A 17,017-nucleotide genomic window follows, 5' to 3' on the forward strand; every position below is an offset into this window, starting at 1 on the left:
AAGCGGCTTTGGTCAAAACGGTTGTGAAGAGCATCTTCTGGTTTCTGGGTACACGGGAATGGTCACATGTTTGACTCGTAAGTGAAGAGTAAACATGACTTCCTGGGGAGGGGTCCGGGAAGATGCTGAGTTGGGGATGGGTGGTAGACGCCGTTTCTTGTCTTATGTGTCCTGCAGCCCTGACGGCAGTTACGTGGCAGCAGGCTCGGCCGAGGGCTCTCTCTACATCTGGAGCGTGCTCTCCGGGAAAGTGGAGAAGGTCCTTTCAAAGCATCACAGGTAAGATGTCAGCCCTTCTGAGGTGGGGAGCAAGCCTGTGACTTCCTCCCAGGGGTCATGTCCTCTTCGGGCATGGACCCGAGTCGACCCCATGAGGGCCGTGTCCACTCACGTGCTCTACTGTGAGCCAGGTTAGTGGAGGGAAGCTGGGGCCCTTCTCCCCAGACAGCAGACAGCAGCGTCCTGCTTATTTATGTTACAGACCGTTCCAGCTAGAGCAGTTAGGGTATGGCCACTGGAGAAAGGTTAGAGCCCCACGTTCTGTGGCGCCTCCTGTCTTCCTCCTGCCCCTTCACCGCTCTCCTTCCTCTCTGGCTCCCCTTCTCCCTTCTAAGCCCCTTTCCTCAGGAAATCGGCTGCTTGTAAACACCGATTTTCACGTGCTTTTTACTTTCATCCAGGCCCCTTTTCCTCTCGGCTTTGTTGTGTCCCCTAAGCCCAGCTGCTCTTAGAACCCAGACCCAGGGCCCTCCGGGACCGCCCCTCGCCTCCCCTCGCTGTGGTGCTGCTTCCCTGCTTCTCAGCCAGTCGCCCTGAGGTGCTCGTCAGAGGCTCTTTTCTTAACTCAGAGCTACTCCCTTAGGGTAGACTTGATAAGGCCTGACTCCTTGCATTCCAAACCACCTCCTGGAGTCAAGGCAGGCTTCCCCCAAGTTCTTTCGCTCTGTAAGCGCCTGTCTGTGCGTGGGAGCCACACCGGCGAGTAAAACGGGCGCTGGGACAAGCCCGACGCCCTGATGGCGAGGGAGCCCGGCGCTCGGCTCACGAACGTCTCACCCGTGTTCCGACCTCTCCCCTTGAAGCTCAGCGATCAACGCCGTGGCCTGGTCGCCTGCCGGCTCCCACGTCGTCAGCGTGGACAAAGGAAGCAAAGCTGTGCTGTGGTCAGAGTACTGAGGGCACCTCGTCAGGAGAGAGCGGATCGGAAGCTGGAGGGGCACGTGGGCCCCACGGCTCTGTCCTGGCAGGTGGCGCCTGGGCTGTGGCTTTGACCTCCAGAGAAGAGCTCGAGCCGTGGGGCGCAGTTGCCTGCCTTTGAGCAGGGCTCCCGAGGGTCGTGGCTGAGGTCCCGTGGCCTGAAAGAGTAACACTGAGAAAAACCTGACGCTGCGGTCGCTCAGCAGAGGTTCAGGTTCTTGCCTTGATTCAAGTGGGAAACACTACTGGCTCTGACCTTGCATACCTCAGCGGGGTGGGCGCAGGCACCTGCTGGCTTCTTCCCTGGGCGCCGGTGCCGCAGACGCCCCCTGCACCCGGTGTTGCTTCTCCCCCTGTGCTCTCTCCCGTCCTTCCAAAGTCGGTTCCGGCCTGATGAATGTCCTGTCACCTTGGGGTCATTTTCCCAGGGAGCTTGCTTTAATCATGGATTAACAGAAACCCAAATGGGATTACCCCTGCCCTCAGGTAGCCCACGGGGACGGCCCTGATTTCTGAGGAGACCGTGGGACTGTGGTCCCCCCTGCTGGTCTGTGTCTTTATTACGAGGCTCTTACTCTGATCTCACCTGATCACTGTTGGAATTTCCTTAGGTCTCCTAAACTGTTCTTAGAAAGCGACTGTTCTTCAAAACTCCTTCCTCCCTCCCCTCCCCGCCCCCCAATTCTACATATCTATCTCTCGGTCAAGAAATAAATCTCAATTTGGTTTAAAAAAAAAAATTGGCGGGGGGTAGGAGAAGAAGTGCACAACCCTTTTTCCAGAGAAGTGGATGAGCTGCAGGAATAAAGACTGTATTCCGGGATCATCTGTAGCTTCTCAGAAGGTGGGCCGCCCCCTTCTTCCCGGCTGTGCTGGGGTTACAGTTTCTGGTGGTATGGGATTGGAGGCCTCCAGTGTATTACACTGGAGCCAGTAGTTCCGGCTCGCTGCCCCTTTGCCAAGCCTATGTGCAATACCCCTCGGTGCTTTAGTGCAGGAAGCCCATTCCAGGAAGCATGGGAATGCCATCTTTCGATTTCGGGACTTGCGAGTAAGGCCGGGAAGAAACTGGCCTATGCATTTTTTTTTTTTTTTTAACATTTATCTTTACCATCTTACGCGTTTATAAAATTCTAGTTCCTTGAGTGACTGAAACACCAATATTTTTATCACTTACTCATTCGCACTTTAATTTTCTTCCTTCCGGACTTGTTCTCTGGACATCTGTGGGAGCGAGGGCTAGAGCAGGGCGAGGACGGGCTGCGCGCTCCCTCTGATGGTATTAGCGGCTCCGTTCTCCCCTTTCCCCTGCCCTCGCCTCCCCTTTTCAGTTTGCTGTTCAGAGAACTGGTGCTGAGGGGAGTTGAAATTCACAGGCCAGGGCATGTCTTTATTTATTTAATTATGTTGCCCAACAGAACTTGATTGTAAATAAAAAAGAAATCTGTTATGTACTTTTCACACTCCATGCCTCTTGGTAGTTATTTTCTTCTTCTTTATCCTTAAGGGCAAAAAGCTGGTTTTTTTCATTTGTTTTCCTGGTATGCATTCATTTGTAAATGATGGTTAATACTGTCCCCCTGCCTTTCCTTATTGTTCATCATTTAAGCCCAAGGTATTACTGTCTGTAAACATCAGTGTTCCAGTTTCACGTCATTTGCAAATCTTAACTGAAACCAGAAAAGGGTCTCTCCGGAATTTCGGCAGCTGTGCGGTCTGCTCCACGCTGCAGCAATACGAGCTCCCAGTCCCCCCCTGCAGGCTTTGTTCACAGGATTGATAGTGAGCTGTATGTGTCTCCCAGCCTCCAGGCCTCTTCTTTGCTGAAGGGGCATGATTTCCTCATTGAAGAGTGATTTATTCGTAGCAGCTCAGATATCTAGCGAGTGGCTGTGTGCCATAACAAATTAGGGTCTCCCTGATCTATCCCCTCCCACCCCCAAGGACCCCTGTCCAGCCCATTACCAGCCAGTAGCCCAGCAACTTGAGTCAGGATTCCATCATGATCTGGAGTCTCAGAGGCAGCCAGCAATCTCCAAAAAGCGGAAGGTGGGGATCCTGTTGCCGTCACCTTCAAGGAGGTAAGTCTCATTCTTCAAAAAGGCTGCAAGTAAGCATTGTAGTAGCCTCTGATTATCCTGGGGTTTTTTTGACCTTGGAGGGAGGCACGACTGCTCTCTGCTCTTAACAAAGACGTTTCCGTTTGAGATCCGTCCATACTGTAAAGCTCTCTTCAGGTCACCTGACTGCCAGGCTGGGTTACAGGTGTGGCTTCCATTGGGTGGAACATGCTTCCATCCAGCTCATGGTCTTCATTCTCTGTTTCTCAGATGATCTGGGACCCTCCTCCAGTGCTGCTGGTTTCATCGCTCAGGGTGGGAGGTGGGCATGGGGGTTTCTAATTTCCCAGATGAATCCCGGCGGGTTAGAGCTAGCGTGCTCCCCTGCAAGTGTTGCGGGCTTTGATCCAGACATTAGCGTATCTCGGGCTGAGAATTAAAGACTTTTAAAATTTATATTCCCTAGGTTGTTTCCCAAAATAGTGTGATATATCAAGTTCTGTGCCTTATTCTTAAAGCACATACTGTGCACACATTCGCTTTTATCTTTATCTTGTGAAGCCCCGGTGCATCTTTCATATCACAGCACACAGGATATTTTGTGGGGACACTGGGGCAAATGGATGAAGCTGATCTCAGCTGGGAGGGGCCAGCCCAGGCCCCAGGGGCGTGTTTGTTGGGAAATTCCAGGGTTTGGAGTGTACCAAGGTGTGCAGAGCTACTGTCTGTCTTCACATCTATAGCACAGCCGTGATCAACCGTGATCTTGGGGAATCGGACAATTTGAAATGTAGACCTGAAGCTCACCGCCTGGGTGGAGCACCGGGAGAGAAGGGTGGCAGTGATGAAACCTCGTGCAAGACTGCTTGCCAGGCTGCAGAAACCACAAATGTTTGTTTTTATGAGATGCCTTGGATAGTAATAAGGAAGCTATGGCTCTCAAATTCCGTCAGATCTGAAGTGTATCCCATTTCACAAATGAGGGGAAGTTGCCCAGCGAAGCAAGAGGCTGTTCCGGAGTCCTGGCCCCCAGGTGGGCATTGGTGCCCGGGGGCAGCCACCTCACCTGCCGCCCCATCCAGCCCTCCATGCGAGCCAGCGGGAATGCCTCTTCGGGGATGAGGACGAGCTGCTGTGTCTGTCTGTATTCCACTGCGTCCTTTCTCTCGTGTCTCACTGTAAGGCTCATTCTCACTAGAAATCCCAAATTTTTAAGCCAGTAAACTTTGGAAATCTTGAATAAAGTGAAATATATCTGTATTTGCGTAGATTGTGTAGAAACACGTAGGATGTGTGGTACGTGCCAGTAAAAGATTGGACTCTGATCCAGGAAATGATTCTTGCCTCCCTCACCTCAGCAGAATTGGATTCTCTCACCTCAGGGAGCTCTGGTTTCCGTCTGTGCTGCTGAACTCTTCCCTGTGTTCACTCCAGACACTTTTCCCATCCTCTCTGTGCTCCGGCCATGGTGGGCTCTTCAGACGCTCCCTGCTCTTACTCATCTTGCTGGGGGCCGAGCCGCCCTCTTCTAACCCTGAGTGGCAGTCTTGATGGGAACAGCCACGTCTCTGGGGGTCCAGAACCCGAGGAGGTGAAGGAAACGCCAGTGTAGCAAGTCCCTGTGTACCTACCTGCCACTCAGTACTATTGCCAGAGTACTTTACAGCAAGGTTCAAGCATGTCATTTTTCCCATAAATCAGCATGCATCCCAACCTAATAAGGACACCATGCCGTAATTACACCTCACAGAATTAACAGTGACTCTATCATCCACTATCCAGTCTATATTCAAATTCTCTTTATTGTTTCAATGTTTTTTATGATTCCTTGTTTATGATTACAACCTCTTAGAACCAGGTGGTTCTAAGAAGTCTCGGGATCAACCATGTCCTTGACATTCACGTAGTGCTTGGCACAGAGTGGGTACTCAATAAAGTTTTTATTTAGTAGAACTGAATCAGCAAAAAAACAAACCAAGTGAATCAGGATCCAGTGAGCTTTTTGCTGCATAACAAACTGCCATAACATAGAATGGTTTAAAACAAGTACTGTTTCTCCTGATTCTGTGAGCGGGCATAGCCGGCTGGATTTGGGGCAACTGGTAGAGGGGGGCCTCGTATCTGGCTATTAATGAGCCATAGGGGAGCAAGGATGATGCAGCAAGAAAGCAAGCGTCTGTGGGACCGCTTGTCGCTCGGCCTGGTCACCGTCGTTACACCCCATTGGCTAGAGCAGGTGGCACGTGCAGCCCTGCCTCTGAGGGGGGCTGCGGAGCAGCATGGGGACAGGGAAGGGAATCGCCTTGGCGGTTCTGGCAACTGATGGCGCCACGCTAGATTTGGTTGACTTTCCTCATGTAAGCTCTCTGTCCCACGTGGGAATGTAGCCCTGGAGATTGCTGTGTGCCAGGCTCCGGGGGTTTGGTCCAATCCTAGGACCTGGAGAAGAGAGCAGGGGAATTCAGGCTTTGGGCTTCATTTTTCCAGAGAAATGGACTTCAGAGACAATGGGTAGGTATGCTTGTGAGCCAGGCCCGTAGGAAGACAGGCTGTACACGGTCTAGTTTCTAGATAGAAAGCCATACATTCCATTGCTCCCTGGAGTACGTGCCCAGGTGCTTCTAAGAGGTCGTAAGCGAGAAGTCTCAAGATCAGTCATATCCTTGACATCTTGACATTCACGTAGTACTTGGCACAAAGTCTTTATTTAGTAGAATTGAATCAGCAAAAACAAAGTGAATCGTAACCAGCTAAAAGGAAGAGTAAGAGGGAAAGTAGTTTAAAAAAATAAGAATAAACCACTTAGCAAGGGTAAATATTGTTTCATAGGAGTGTCGTGTATACATGTGTGTATGTACTGGGTCACAATGTAAAAAATGTATTTCTTTTTCTACTATTTTTAAATGTGCTGAGTTGAAATTCAGATAACATAAAATTAGTCATTTTAAACTGAACAATGGCATTTAGCACATTCACAGTGTTGTACGAGCACCACCTCTACCTAGTTCCAACAAAAAAGGGTATTTCTTAAACTGGATTAGTGTCCATTTTTTTTCCAGACTTTTGATCGATAGCAGTTGATCTGTCTGCAGAAAAGCGCAGGCCCTTGTCTTGCTCAGCTTGGGCTGCCATAATGAAATACCGCAGCCTGCGTGGGTAGATAGCATAGACCTTGCATTTGTTCATGCTATTATTACTTCTTTAATAAACATCATTGAAATTTTAAAAAAAGAACAAAAAAACCGTAGCCTGAGTGGCTTAAACAACAGAAGTGTCTCACACTTGCGGAGCCTGGAGTCAGAGTGGCAGGCACTGGCGGGGTAGACTTCATCCCGAGGCCTCACTGCCGCTAAGCTGTGTGCTCAGGAGACTTGTTTGTGCACAAGGAGAGTGGAGATCCTGTCAGATCAGGACCACACTGATGACCTCATTCAAAGGCCCCACCTCTAAATACCGTCACACTGGGCAGTAAACAGGCTTCAACACGTGAATCTGAGGGGACACGTTGTGTGTAACAAATTTCTCCAGGAGGCTCTGCCTAATTTTGCTCAACTTCAGGTGTAAGCAGCTCAGTTTGTGGTCAACTCCAAGTTCATTACCATCGAAACCCCCTCTAGCGTCGGGGCCCATGTGGCAGGACCAGAGGGTGAAGAAGCTCTCACCTCAGAGAGGATGAAGGAACGTCCATCAGGATTCTTTTCAAGGCCTTGTCTGCATATTTGATGCATTTCCCTGACGCTGCAAGCCAGGGCAGCTCGTGGACTCCCCTTCTACAGATGGAGAAAAGGAAATAGCAGTGAGGCCAAGCTAGTTTCTCAAGATCGCAGTGGATTCGTCAGTGAGCGACGGAGCCCAGGACTCCAGTCTGGGACTGTTTGTGCAACTTGCTCCTTCTGCACAGAAACCTGGAGCATTAAGTACTGTTGTCAGTGTGATGCTTCAAGATGGACATTTGAAATCTGTCTGGGCGTGAGAGGGTTTCAATGCCCATGAGGCTTGAGCACCTGTGTTCTAATCATGAAAGACTGACGTGTGGCAGAGATTGGATTAACTTGGAGCAACGCAGAGAAGTAGAAGGGAGGCTGATTTCCATCCTCACAAAAATTTTCTCACACTTCATGCTATTTCAAAGAAAAGTGGTAGTGATTTCCCTGTCCCTGGAAGCATTCAACAACTTCTGTGGCTATTGTAGAGGAGATCAAAGCAAGGGATGGAGTGTAGACTAAATGTTTTTCAAGGGTCTCTGCCCGTTGGGTTGCATTTATGATTTCAGACATTAGCCAGCCCAGTCCATAACAACAGCCCTCTGTTCTTAAAGCCAGTTGACTAAGAGGTACATGTTGAAATGAGGGTAGCTTTTAAAAGCTCTGATTCCCTGGCACTCTGCATAAATACAGTAGCCTCAAACTTGTCAAGTGCTCTCTGTTTCAGTAAAACTAAGGCAAGGTTTTCATTTTGTAGTTGATGGTTAGCAGACTGAACCAGTTTTCCTCATGCATGTGCCCTAATAAGCCCCTAAGACGATAACCTAGCCCCAAAACCCCTAAGCTTCTTAGCTGCATATCCCGACCCCCCACCCCCTCGAGCTGGTGCTGCGTTTGATGTTGGGAAATGAAACACAGGACTCACAGCTGCTTCTCACTGGATGCCAACTCCAGAGAAACAAGTATTGTATAGCCAGTGAGTGGTTCTTAGACTTTGAGAATTAATAGACCAGTAAATTTCTAAAAGAATTGTAGAAAGAGGTGGATAACTTTTTATTTTGGCCAAGTAAGGATTTTTTTTTTCTAAATTGCCATCTAGACTCATCTCTATAAAAGGAAGGACACTTTGTCCTTATGCTTAGCAGCTGCATTCTGACATTTATTGATTGTCATGATGTCTGCAATTTACTTTCAAATGGTTCAGGAGGAAAAAAGCAATAGAGATAGATGAGCACATGCAGCAAAATGTTCATTGTCGAGTCTCCATGTTGACTATGTAGGTGTTCATTATACTATTCCAGCTTTTCTCTGTATGCTTAAATTCATAATCAATTGTAGGAAATGCAAAACTAATGGCAGAAGGCAAATCAGTGGTTACATGGGACCAGGAGTTGACTGAAATGGGTGCCAGGGAACTTTTAGGGGTGATGGAAATGTGTCTTGATCATAGTGGTGGTTAAAATCATCAAACCACGCACTTAAAATGGGTAGATTTGGTTGGATGTGAAGTATTTCTCAATAAAGATTGGGAGGAAGAAGCAGGACATTTTAATATTTAAAAGTTTAAAACTTCAAATAAAAAAAAAAAGAAAAATTTAGAACTTCATAACCTTAGAACAAAGAGCAGTCCTTTATACTGAATACATTTGGTTCTATGAAAAAACTGACAACAGTGTCCTTATTTTTCTCATTTCTCCACCAAGCAGAGAAAAATGCATTACAGATCAGGGGCTGCGAATGACTACCAGAGACTACCGTTTCCAAAAAGAGTGAGGTCTGGCATGCAGTCCATCCCAGGTTTTCCTACCTGCCCAGCATCGGCAGGTCAGTGACTGAGACCTGCACCCTTGGGGGCCTGGCGCTAACACAGCTGCAGGAGAACGGGGGTCCCAGGAGCACCCACAGCTCAGGGCAGCCCTTCTGATGGGGACACTGGATGAAGGGCCCCAGTCATTTTTCTTCCATTTTTTTTTTTTTCTTAAGGGACAAGAAAAGATTTCCAAACAAAACCTAACATTCCCTTCACACAGACCACCAGTGTCAGCTCTTTGGTGTCTATCCTCGTAGATTATGCATATAGTGTGTACGATAACACGTGTGTGCACGTATATCCACACATAGACTTGTGTGTTTGCAAAATGTGATCATACTGTACGTACCATCCTATGACCTTCTTCATTCAGTCACAGTCTGTACCTTCCTAGTCCAAGAATTTCCATCCTACCTGTCAGAGCTCCTATGACATATTACTGATACATTATTAGACCATATTCAGATTTTCCCAACAGGCCAGAAGTGTACTGTACATCCTATTTGTCCAATTGGGACCACACAGTACATCTGGATGTTGAGTCCCTTAAGTGTGTTAATCTAATGCATCTCTTTTCTATGACACTGACTTATGAAAGAGATCAGGCACTTTCTACATTCATCTGGTAGCTCTCTTGTGGTCTCATTTAGCTATTCCTTGTATTTCCCATAAACTAGAAGTGATGTCTAAAGGCTTGGTGGATTCCGGCTGCTGCAAGGTGACACATCACATTGGTTGACACCATGTGTGATGCTGATTGGCACTGGACTGTGGCTGATCCCCGGCTGTCTAGTTTGGCCTGCACCCTGTGAAGGGTCATGAGCCACACGGCGTCACTTTGGTGTCACAGGAATAGCCGTTTCCCCTTCAACTCTTCCCCTAATGATTTTCACACCAATAAAGAATCCTTGTCTGAGTCAGTAATGTCATCAGTATTTTAAAACGTAAGTTTTACTATTGTTCAGCTATGGTGAGGTCAACAAATCTGGAGACAATTGCCATTGAAAAGATAGTTTGTTACAGTTACCAAAAAGAGGGGGCAGGCCATGCGGGGAAGCACCAGGGCCAGTCAGGAGGTAGAAGGATCAAGGAGAAAACATGGGCGAGAGTTCTTTTGTGGTTTCCATGGGAAAGAACTGGTGAGATAGGATAAGCAGACTTAAGATTGGCTATTTACTTCAGCAGGCCCTGGAGTGCAGCAGCTGTCTCCAGTTGTCTGATACCCGGCCCCGGGGTGATTAGGGCAGGGCAGTAGTGGCTCAGAGTGTGAGAGCCCAACAAAGGAGGAAAGGAAGCCTTTGGGGTGTATGGGCTCTGAGTTGGTTGGTTTGCATATGAAAAGCAGTCATTTATTCTCTCTAGGAAAGAGCTAGCCCTGGGATGGCAGTCTCTCCAAGGTCAGCAAAGTCTCAGATGTCAAAGCATCAGAATTACAGAAAATAAAAAGGCATGTTTAATACAATCAGAGTTTGTCAAATGATGTTTTTCCAATCCTATCATTCCCTTTGCATTTATTAGCTGGCATTCCTCCGTTAAAAATTTTAAAAGTTTTCTCCCTTAGAAATTAAAATTTTTCCCAGCTTTAGCTATTGCCAGCCATTAGACTGTTGCAATCCAGTGACTCATTGATTTGCTCAAAGTCCATTGAGGCCCTATTCTAGATCCTGGAGGTGGGCTAGGAACAAAACAGTCATAAATCTCTACAGTCCTGGAACTTACGTTGGGGTCGGGGGGACAGACAATGAACAAGATAAATTATCTTGTATGTCAGATGCTGATAAGTGCTACAGAGAAAGGTAATGCAGAGAAGGAGGACAGAAGTGTTGGGTGAGGTGGTACACAATAGGATATAGGTGGATAGGGTGACATTGAAGTAAAGACCCAAAGGAATTAAGGGAGTGAGCCAAGTGACTATCTGTGGGAAAAGTGTTCCAGAAGAGGAAACAGTAAATGCAAAGGCCCTGAGGCAGGTTTGAAGAAAAGCAAAGAGGCCAGTGGACTGGAGCAAAGTGGGCGAGGTGGGAAGAACGGGGCGGGGGGGGCGGGGCCCAGATCATGCAGGGCCTTGCAGACATTATCCAGACTTAGGTGGGAAGCCACTGGAGTGTTTCGATAGATGCTAACACCCCAAACGTCACTTTCTGCTTAGACTGGCTTCACTCCCAGACACCAGCTCAAGTCCAGTGCATATATGTGTTAGTGGCCGCACCATCCCATGCATTCATTCCCTGAGTATTCTGTTCTGGGCGCTGGAATACAAAGATAAGGGAAACAAAACGGCATGGGTCCCTGACGTCATGGAGCCAAGAGTCATGCATGGGAATAGAGACGGTAAAATCATCTCCTGTACAAGCATCGAATGCAATAGTGCCTCCAACCTAGTCGGAGAGGTCGGGGAAGGCTCTCCTGAGGAAGTGACTCTTGAGCTGGAAACTGAAGGATGAAAAGAGTCAGGGAGGAAAGGAGAAGAGGATGGTTCCAGGCAAAAGCAAGCAGCGGGAGTGCGGTCCAGGGAGATGGGGAACGGCAGGCGGAGGCTCGAGCGTGTGGCTTTGAAGTTGCGTGCCTGTAGCTGAGAGCAAGGCGAGACGCCGAGCAGGAGGGGGACTGCTCAGGGCCTGGAAGCCCCCCCTGCAGCATGGAGAAGGATGTAGTCAGACCAGGGAAACAAAGGGGCTGGTATAGACTCGAGAGGGAGTGCTGGGGATGGGAAGACTAAGATTCTGGAGACACTGGGGGCAAAGTGACAGGACTTGTGATGTAATCAATAGCACGTAGGGCAGAGGAGAGGGACATGACTAGTTTGGCTTGCATAACACCAGGGTTTATCTTGAGGCTGACATTTCTCCTTGACCTTTTTGTTTATATCCCCACCCCCAAGGTTGCATTAGCTGCCTGCTGAGTTTAATCAATTTGGTTGAGCTCTTGAAAATCCCTTCTCCTGGTGATACCAGGAGTGAAGGGATAATCAGTCTATTTCCAGAACCCAAAGTGGGTTAAGATAAAATAGCTTTCATTTAGCTGTCATCCCTCCCCCAAGCCTTCCCCACTCAAGCTTGACAGCTCCTGCACTGGGAGCCCCTCTGGGCCCTTGCCTAATGCTTTGAACTGCTGAAACTACCATTTCGCCCGTCTCAGCACTAATCCAGTTGCCACTCTACTCCTTAAATGGGATTTGGCTTCTAGACATTGAGACCTGGGTGTGGGCACCCTCTCCAGATTCCCTACAAATTCCCCACACAGTCAGCCAGGGCCCGAGTGGGGGTCACCTGGTTAGACGGAGCAGGGGCTGGCTGCCTGCTCACCCCGGAGGACACAGAGACCCTCTCCTCACCTCCTGGGACCGTCCCAGCTGGTTGCACAAGGTATGAGATCACCCAGGAACAAGCCTTCTCAGAAACTCAGGGCAGGGCGCAGGGAAGAGCCAGGGCCAGGAAGACTGGCATTTTCACGCAGTCAGTCTGTCCCAGTTTCACCTTTTCTGTGTAGTTTCCATGGACATTGCTTGTTAAGGAACGCACTGAATTCCAGACAGCTCAGATGGCCTCTTTGTTGTGGGTAAAGCTGGGGAGTGGTGAGAGATGGCAGGAAAGGGAAAGCACTGCTTAGTATGAATTGCTGAACAGAACTTCTGGGGATTTAACGTATTTTTAAAACGATATTCATGAAGTGGTTATGCTGTGGTTTGCAGGGATTTTTTTCTATTTTAATTGCCGTAATATATTGTCAAGATAGAATTTTAAATTCAATCTGGCTTAGTGTGACGATACCAAGGCTTAGCCTCAAAGTAAAACCTTCTCATTGGAATCTATCTGGACATCCTGGTGAGCGTTGCTAAGAAATGTCTGAAGCTTATCAGGAAAAAGAAAACACCTTTAAAAAAAAAAAAGCACACTGTAGTAAAATACAAACTAGATGAAGGCCTTATTTAGTCAAATGTGGATATTGAGGCAGGTAGAAGGAAATGTCTGATGGTTGTACAGCATCTCCTGTATGGGTTTTATTCACAGAATGTTCTTGACTTTATATTTAAGATGACTTTACCTTTCCTAGCCCTCTAAAACCTGACATAACACCCCAAGGTGGAAGAAACTGCCAGGGACAGATAACATGGAGACCAACGTGCAGGACAGTAAGTCTACACCAAACCACGTTATCTTCAAGAAGATCTCCCGGGACAAATCGGTAAGTAGTACAGAGGTGAGGGGCTTAGCAGTAATCATTTTTTTAAAGGAGCTTTTTCGAATAGACATAATCAACATCAACATCTTATGAGGTCAATGGAAGCTCTATGTCTATTTTCCATCTCTGTCTGAGATGGATGATAAATGAGATATAAATGAATGAGTAAATTGCAGAAATATAAATTCTCTCCGATCTCAACAAGACCTTAGTCCCAAGACCCTTAATTTTCTCCTAATCTCTCAGTCCCCAACCCCTCGCCTCCAGTTTTACTTCTTTTCCTAGCCTTGAACCCATGACTTAACCGTTTCAAACATTGTTTGGTCAGTATCTATAACTTCCTTGACCCTTTTTCTATCATCTCGCCTAACTGCCTGGTGAAAGCCCTGATGCTGGATCAATGCAACTCTCTACCTTCTGTCACCCACCCCAGCTGCCATGCTCTCAAACCTTGCTGGCCCTCCAGGGCCACTGGATAAGGGAGCATCTCCTGCTGCTGCCTTTCTGCCACTCTGCACTGTGGCTGCATGACCACCAGTATCCTGGTGTCCGAATACTCTGTGTATTCGGCAGGGATGATGCCATTGTTGGCTCCATCAGGGGCACGTTAGATAGTCTAGATGTGCCCGTGAACTTCCTGGCCTGTGACACCCTATGGAGGGCCCACCCCACAGCCCCCGAGGATGGGGTCTCCTCGCTCCGCTCAATGGATTCTTAGGCGCTCATAATCTAGTTCAGCACCATCCAATGCAAGCCACATATCTAATTTAAAATTTTCTAGTAACCATGTTAAAAAAGTAAGAAGAAACGGGGAATTCATTTCAATACTGTATTTTATTTAACCCGATATATCCAAAAAACTATCATTTCAACATGTAAATGATATAAAAATTATTAACGACATATTTTACCTTCATTTTCTAAGTTGTTCAAACCTGATGTGTGTTCTACATTTATAGCACGTCAGCTTGGAGTGGCCATATTCAAGTGCCGGTGGCCACCTGTAGCTAGTAGCTGTTGTATTGGACAATGTGGTTCCAGGTCATTCTTCTAGTTGACTTCTGAAGCCTATACCTACTGCGCCCGAAAGAAACTCTCCGATACTTTTGCGCCTCACGAGAGAATCGGGCTTTGCTCGGACACTCCCTACCTCTCCTCTCCCTCGCTGAGGATCTCCATCATTTTCATCAAGTCCTCTGATTCTTTGGGGAGACAAGTTGGGTACCCCTCAAACTTTCATCCTCCCAACTCTCTTCCAACTTGTGTCTTTCCAGTGCACTTTATCTTGACTTCTGGCGAAAGAAGAAAGAAAACACTCCTGCTGGGCCATATCATTTTCTCACTTTTTTCTTCCTCGCATCTAGATAGACATCTTTGACCTGGGAAATTTAGAACTTTTGTATATAGGAGGAAAAAATAATTCATCAATTAATGTGTCACGTATTAGGATCATTTCGACGGCAAGTTTTGTCTGGCTGCAGGTGTGGTGTGCCAGGGCCCTGGGTGTGTTTCTCTGTGAGTCTCTCCACTCGTCCCTCATTGGTGATCTTCATCCTCTGGCTGGTGGCAAGGTGGCTGCCCCAGCTTCAGGTGCCTTAACCCTCACTTTCTTCTAGAAGAAGGAAAAGGCTGTTGCTTCCTGGGGTCTCTTAAGGGTGAGGTGATATTTCTCCAGCAGCCCTCCAGCAGACTTCTCTCATATCTCATTGGTCAAAACTGGGTCACACGCCCACCTTAAAGCCAACCCGAGCCAAAAGAATTGGATCTGGCCAATCAAGAATCATCCTCTGTGATGGATGTTAACTAAATTTATTGTGGTTATCGCTTCGCAATTTATACATACATCGTTATGTTGTTCACCTTAAACTTATACAATATGTCAATTATATCTCAATAAAACTGGGGAAAAAAAGGAAAAAGAATCGTCCTCTGGGGTGGTCTCCTCTTACTACACAACCACATGGGACCCTGGACACAATTGGTGACTTTTTTTCTTTTTTTTTTTTTTTTTGGCTTCACCCTGTGGCTTGTGGGATCTCACTTCCCCGCCCGATCAGAGATTGAACCCAGGCCGCAGAAGTGAAAGCCCGGAACCCTAACCATTAGGCCACCAGGGGACTCCCTATAGTTGACGACTTTTTTTTTTTTTTTTTTTAAAGGAGAAAGTACTGATCCATTTCTTTTTTTTTTTTTTTTTTAATTTTATTTATTTATTTATGGCTGCGTTGGGTCTTCGTTTCTGTGCGAGGGCTTTCTCTAGTTGCGGCAAGCGGGGGCCACTCTTCATCGCGGTGCGCGGGCCTCTCACTATCGTGGCCTCTCTTGTTGCGGAGCACAGGCTCCAGACGCGCAGGCTCAGTAGTTGTGGCTCACGGGCCTAGTTGCTCCGCGGCATGTGGGATCTTCCCAGACCAGGGCTCGAACCCGTGTCCCCTGCATTGGCAGGCAGATTCTCAACCACTGCGCCACCAGGGAAGCCCCAGTTGACGACTTTTATCCAGGAAGATGGGGCACGTGGCTCTGGGGTTTGCAAGCAGCAGCTGAGCTGCAGCCTCACATCACCCAGCCCCACTTCTCCACCTGCCCCTGTCTCTTCCCTCCCCTTCCAATTGCAGCAGAAGAGGCGCTGTTTCTTCCACTGTGGTTCGTGCTGCTTACAGCCTGGGTCATGGCCCACCACCGTCTCAGGGTCCTCTACCATCAGCCTCCCTCCGGGGCTATGTGCAGCCTCTCCCTCTCTACCAGTACTTGGCCTGAGCATGACAACAAGTACCCACCTCGTGCATCTTAAAAACAGCAACAACAGCAAGAAGAACAACAAACTCCCTCTTGACCCCGTCCCCTTTCTAGCTCTCCTTCCTTCACAGCCAAAGCTTGAAAAAGAAGACACGCGCTCTCCACCTACCTTCTCCCCTCCCGTTCACTCTCAGTCCTCCCTCCTCCCGACCACGATCAGCTTTCCCCTTGCCAATCCCTTCTCCACTTTGCTGCCAATGCAACCAAAGTCTCAGTGTTCTCCTCTATAAAATGGGCTTAATCCCTAGCTCGAAGAGTAGTTGTGAGGATTAAATGAAATAATGCAGTCGGTGTACTTAGCTTGGCGCCTGGTACATGACCAGCACTACATGCCGTTTAATTGCAGGCCTTTCATCCTGCTTCAGAGGCTTCCACGTCCTCCTAGATTCTTTAGGGTCTGGTCCTATAAGACCCTTTCTGGCATCAGCTTGCATGCCCATTTGGAGGCCATTCACCCGCAGACGAAACCATTGGCAGTTCCAGAAGCATTCTCTTGGCTCTGGGCTTTGTACACACTGAATTTTTTTGCCCAGAAAGCATCCTTTCACCATCTAACTCCCCGCCCCCAACCCGATCACCTGGCTGTGCTGTCCTTCAGGTGCTTCAACATCGATAACACAAATAACCTGGAAGCCACAGAGATCCACTCCAGGATACCGCTATGAGGGGGTAGATACAGGAGATGATACAATGCCAACAAAAATTATTTTGAGCATTCTTGGAAATAAAAATATGAGTTTCAGAGGCTTAGGGAAGAAGGAGGCTAGCCAGGGTCCGTGTACTCACTCATCGGTGTACTTAGCAAAGGTTGATTTAATTCCTGTATGTACCGGATACTATACTAGATACTGTGATGGCTGAAAGATGAATAAGAGAATTCTTACCATCACGGCAGTCGCAGTGCTGTGGGTTAAAGTGGTGAGCGGTGGTGAACCCAACCCATGCTCTCCCGCAAAGGGGGTTGGGAAAGAGACCTTTGCTGCCAGGGGCATTGAAACAGACAGGACAAGGACTGAGACATGGTCATCTCTTCCCATCCAGGACCCCTTCCCCCCTTCTTCAGGGCATGCGTTCAGGGTTATCTGTATAGATGCTCACCTGAGAGGATTTCAGGGACTCCAGAACATCTGCCTCTTAATCAGAAATTCTTCTAACAAGGAGGAGAAACCTTTCATTCACAGCTAGAGATAAAAGGCTTAACATGCAAATAGCTGACAGGGGCCTCATATGCATAGGCATAACTTTCCACTAAAGTATCATCAATGAAT

At 47.9% G+C, this 17,017-nt stretch overlaps 2 protein-coding genes across 7 annotated transcripts in view; both read left to right on the top strand.

Annotated features, from left to right (window-relative positions):
* The window catches only part of ATG16L1 (autophagy related 16 like 1), a 43,658-nt gene extending 40,998 nt beyond the window's left edge, over positions 1-2,660 (top strand). For 3 of the 6 annotated variants that reach the window (XM_082466289.1, XM_082466291.1, XM_082466293.1), the window contains 2 exons: positions 178-279; positions 1,083-2,660. In XM_082466289.1, coding sequence (XP_082322415.1) covers positions 178-279; positions 1,083-1,176 — 196 coding nt within the window. In that variant the 3' untranslated portion in view covers positions 1,177-2,660. The other 3 variants (XM_082466290.1, XM_082466292.1, XM_082466288.1) reach the window with 2 other exon arrangements.
* Positions 2,661-8,673: 6,013 nt separating this feature from the next.
* SAG (S-antigen visual arrestin) overlaps positions 8,674-17,017 on the top strand; it is a 35,089-nt gene continuing 26,745 nt past the window's right edge. Inside the window, exons 1-2 of the mRNA XM_082466297.1 lie at positions 8,674-8,785; positions 12,825-12,956. Coding sequence (XP_082322423.1) covers positions 12,882-12,956 — 75 coding nt within the window. The 5' untranslated portion in view covers positions 8,674-8,785; positions 12,825-12,881. The remainder of the gene's footprint in view (positions 8,786-12,824; positions 12,957-17,017) is intronic.

The sequence above is a fragment of the Balaenoptera physalus genome (genome assembly GCF_965194825.1).
Source record: "Balaenoptera physalus genome assembly, chromosome: 6".
In the NCBI taxonomy this organism is placed as follows: domain Eukaryota; kingdom Metazoa; phylum Chordata; class Mammalia; order Artiodactyla; family Balaenopteridae; genus Balaenoptera; species Balaenoptera physalus.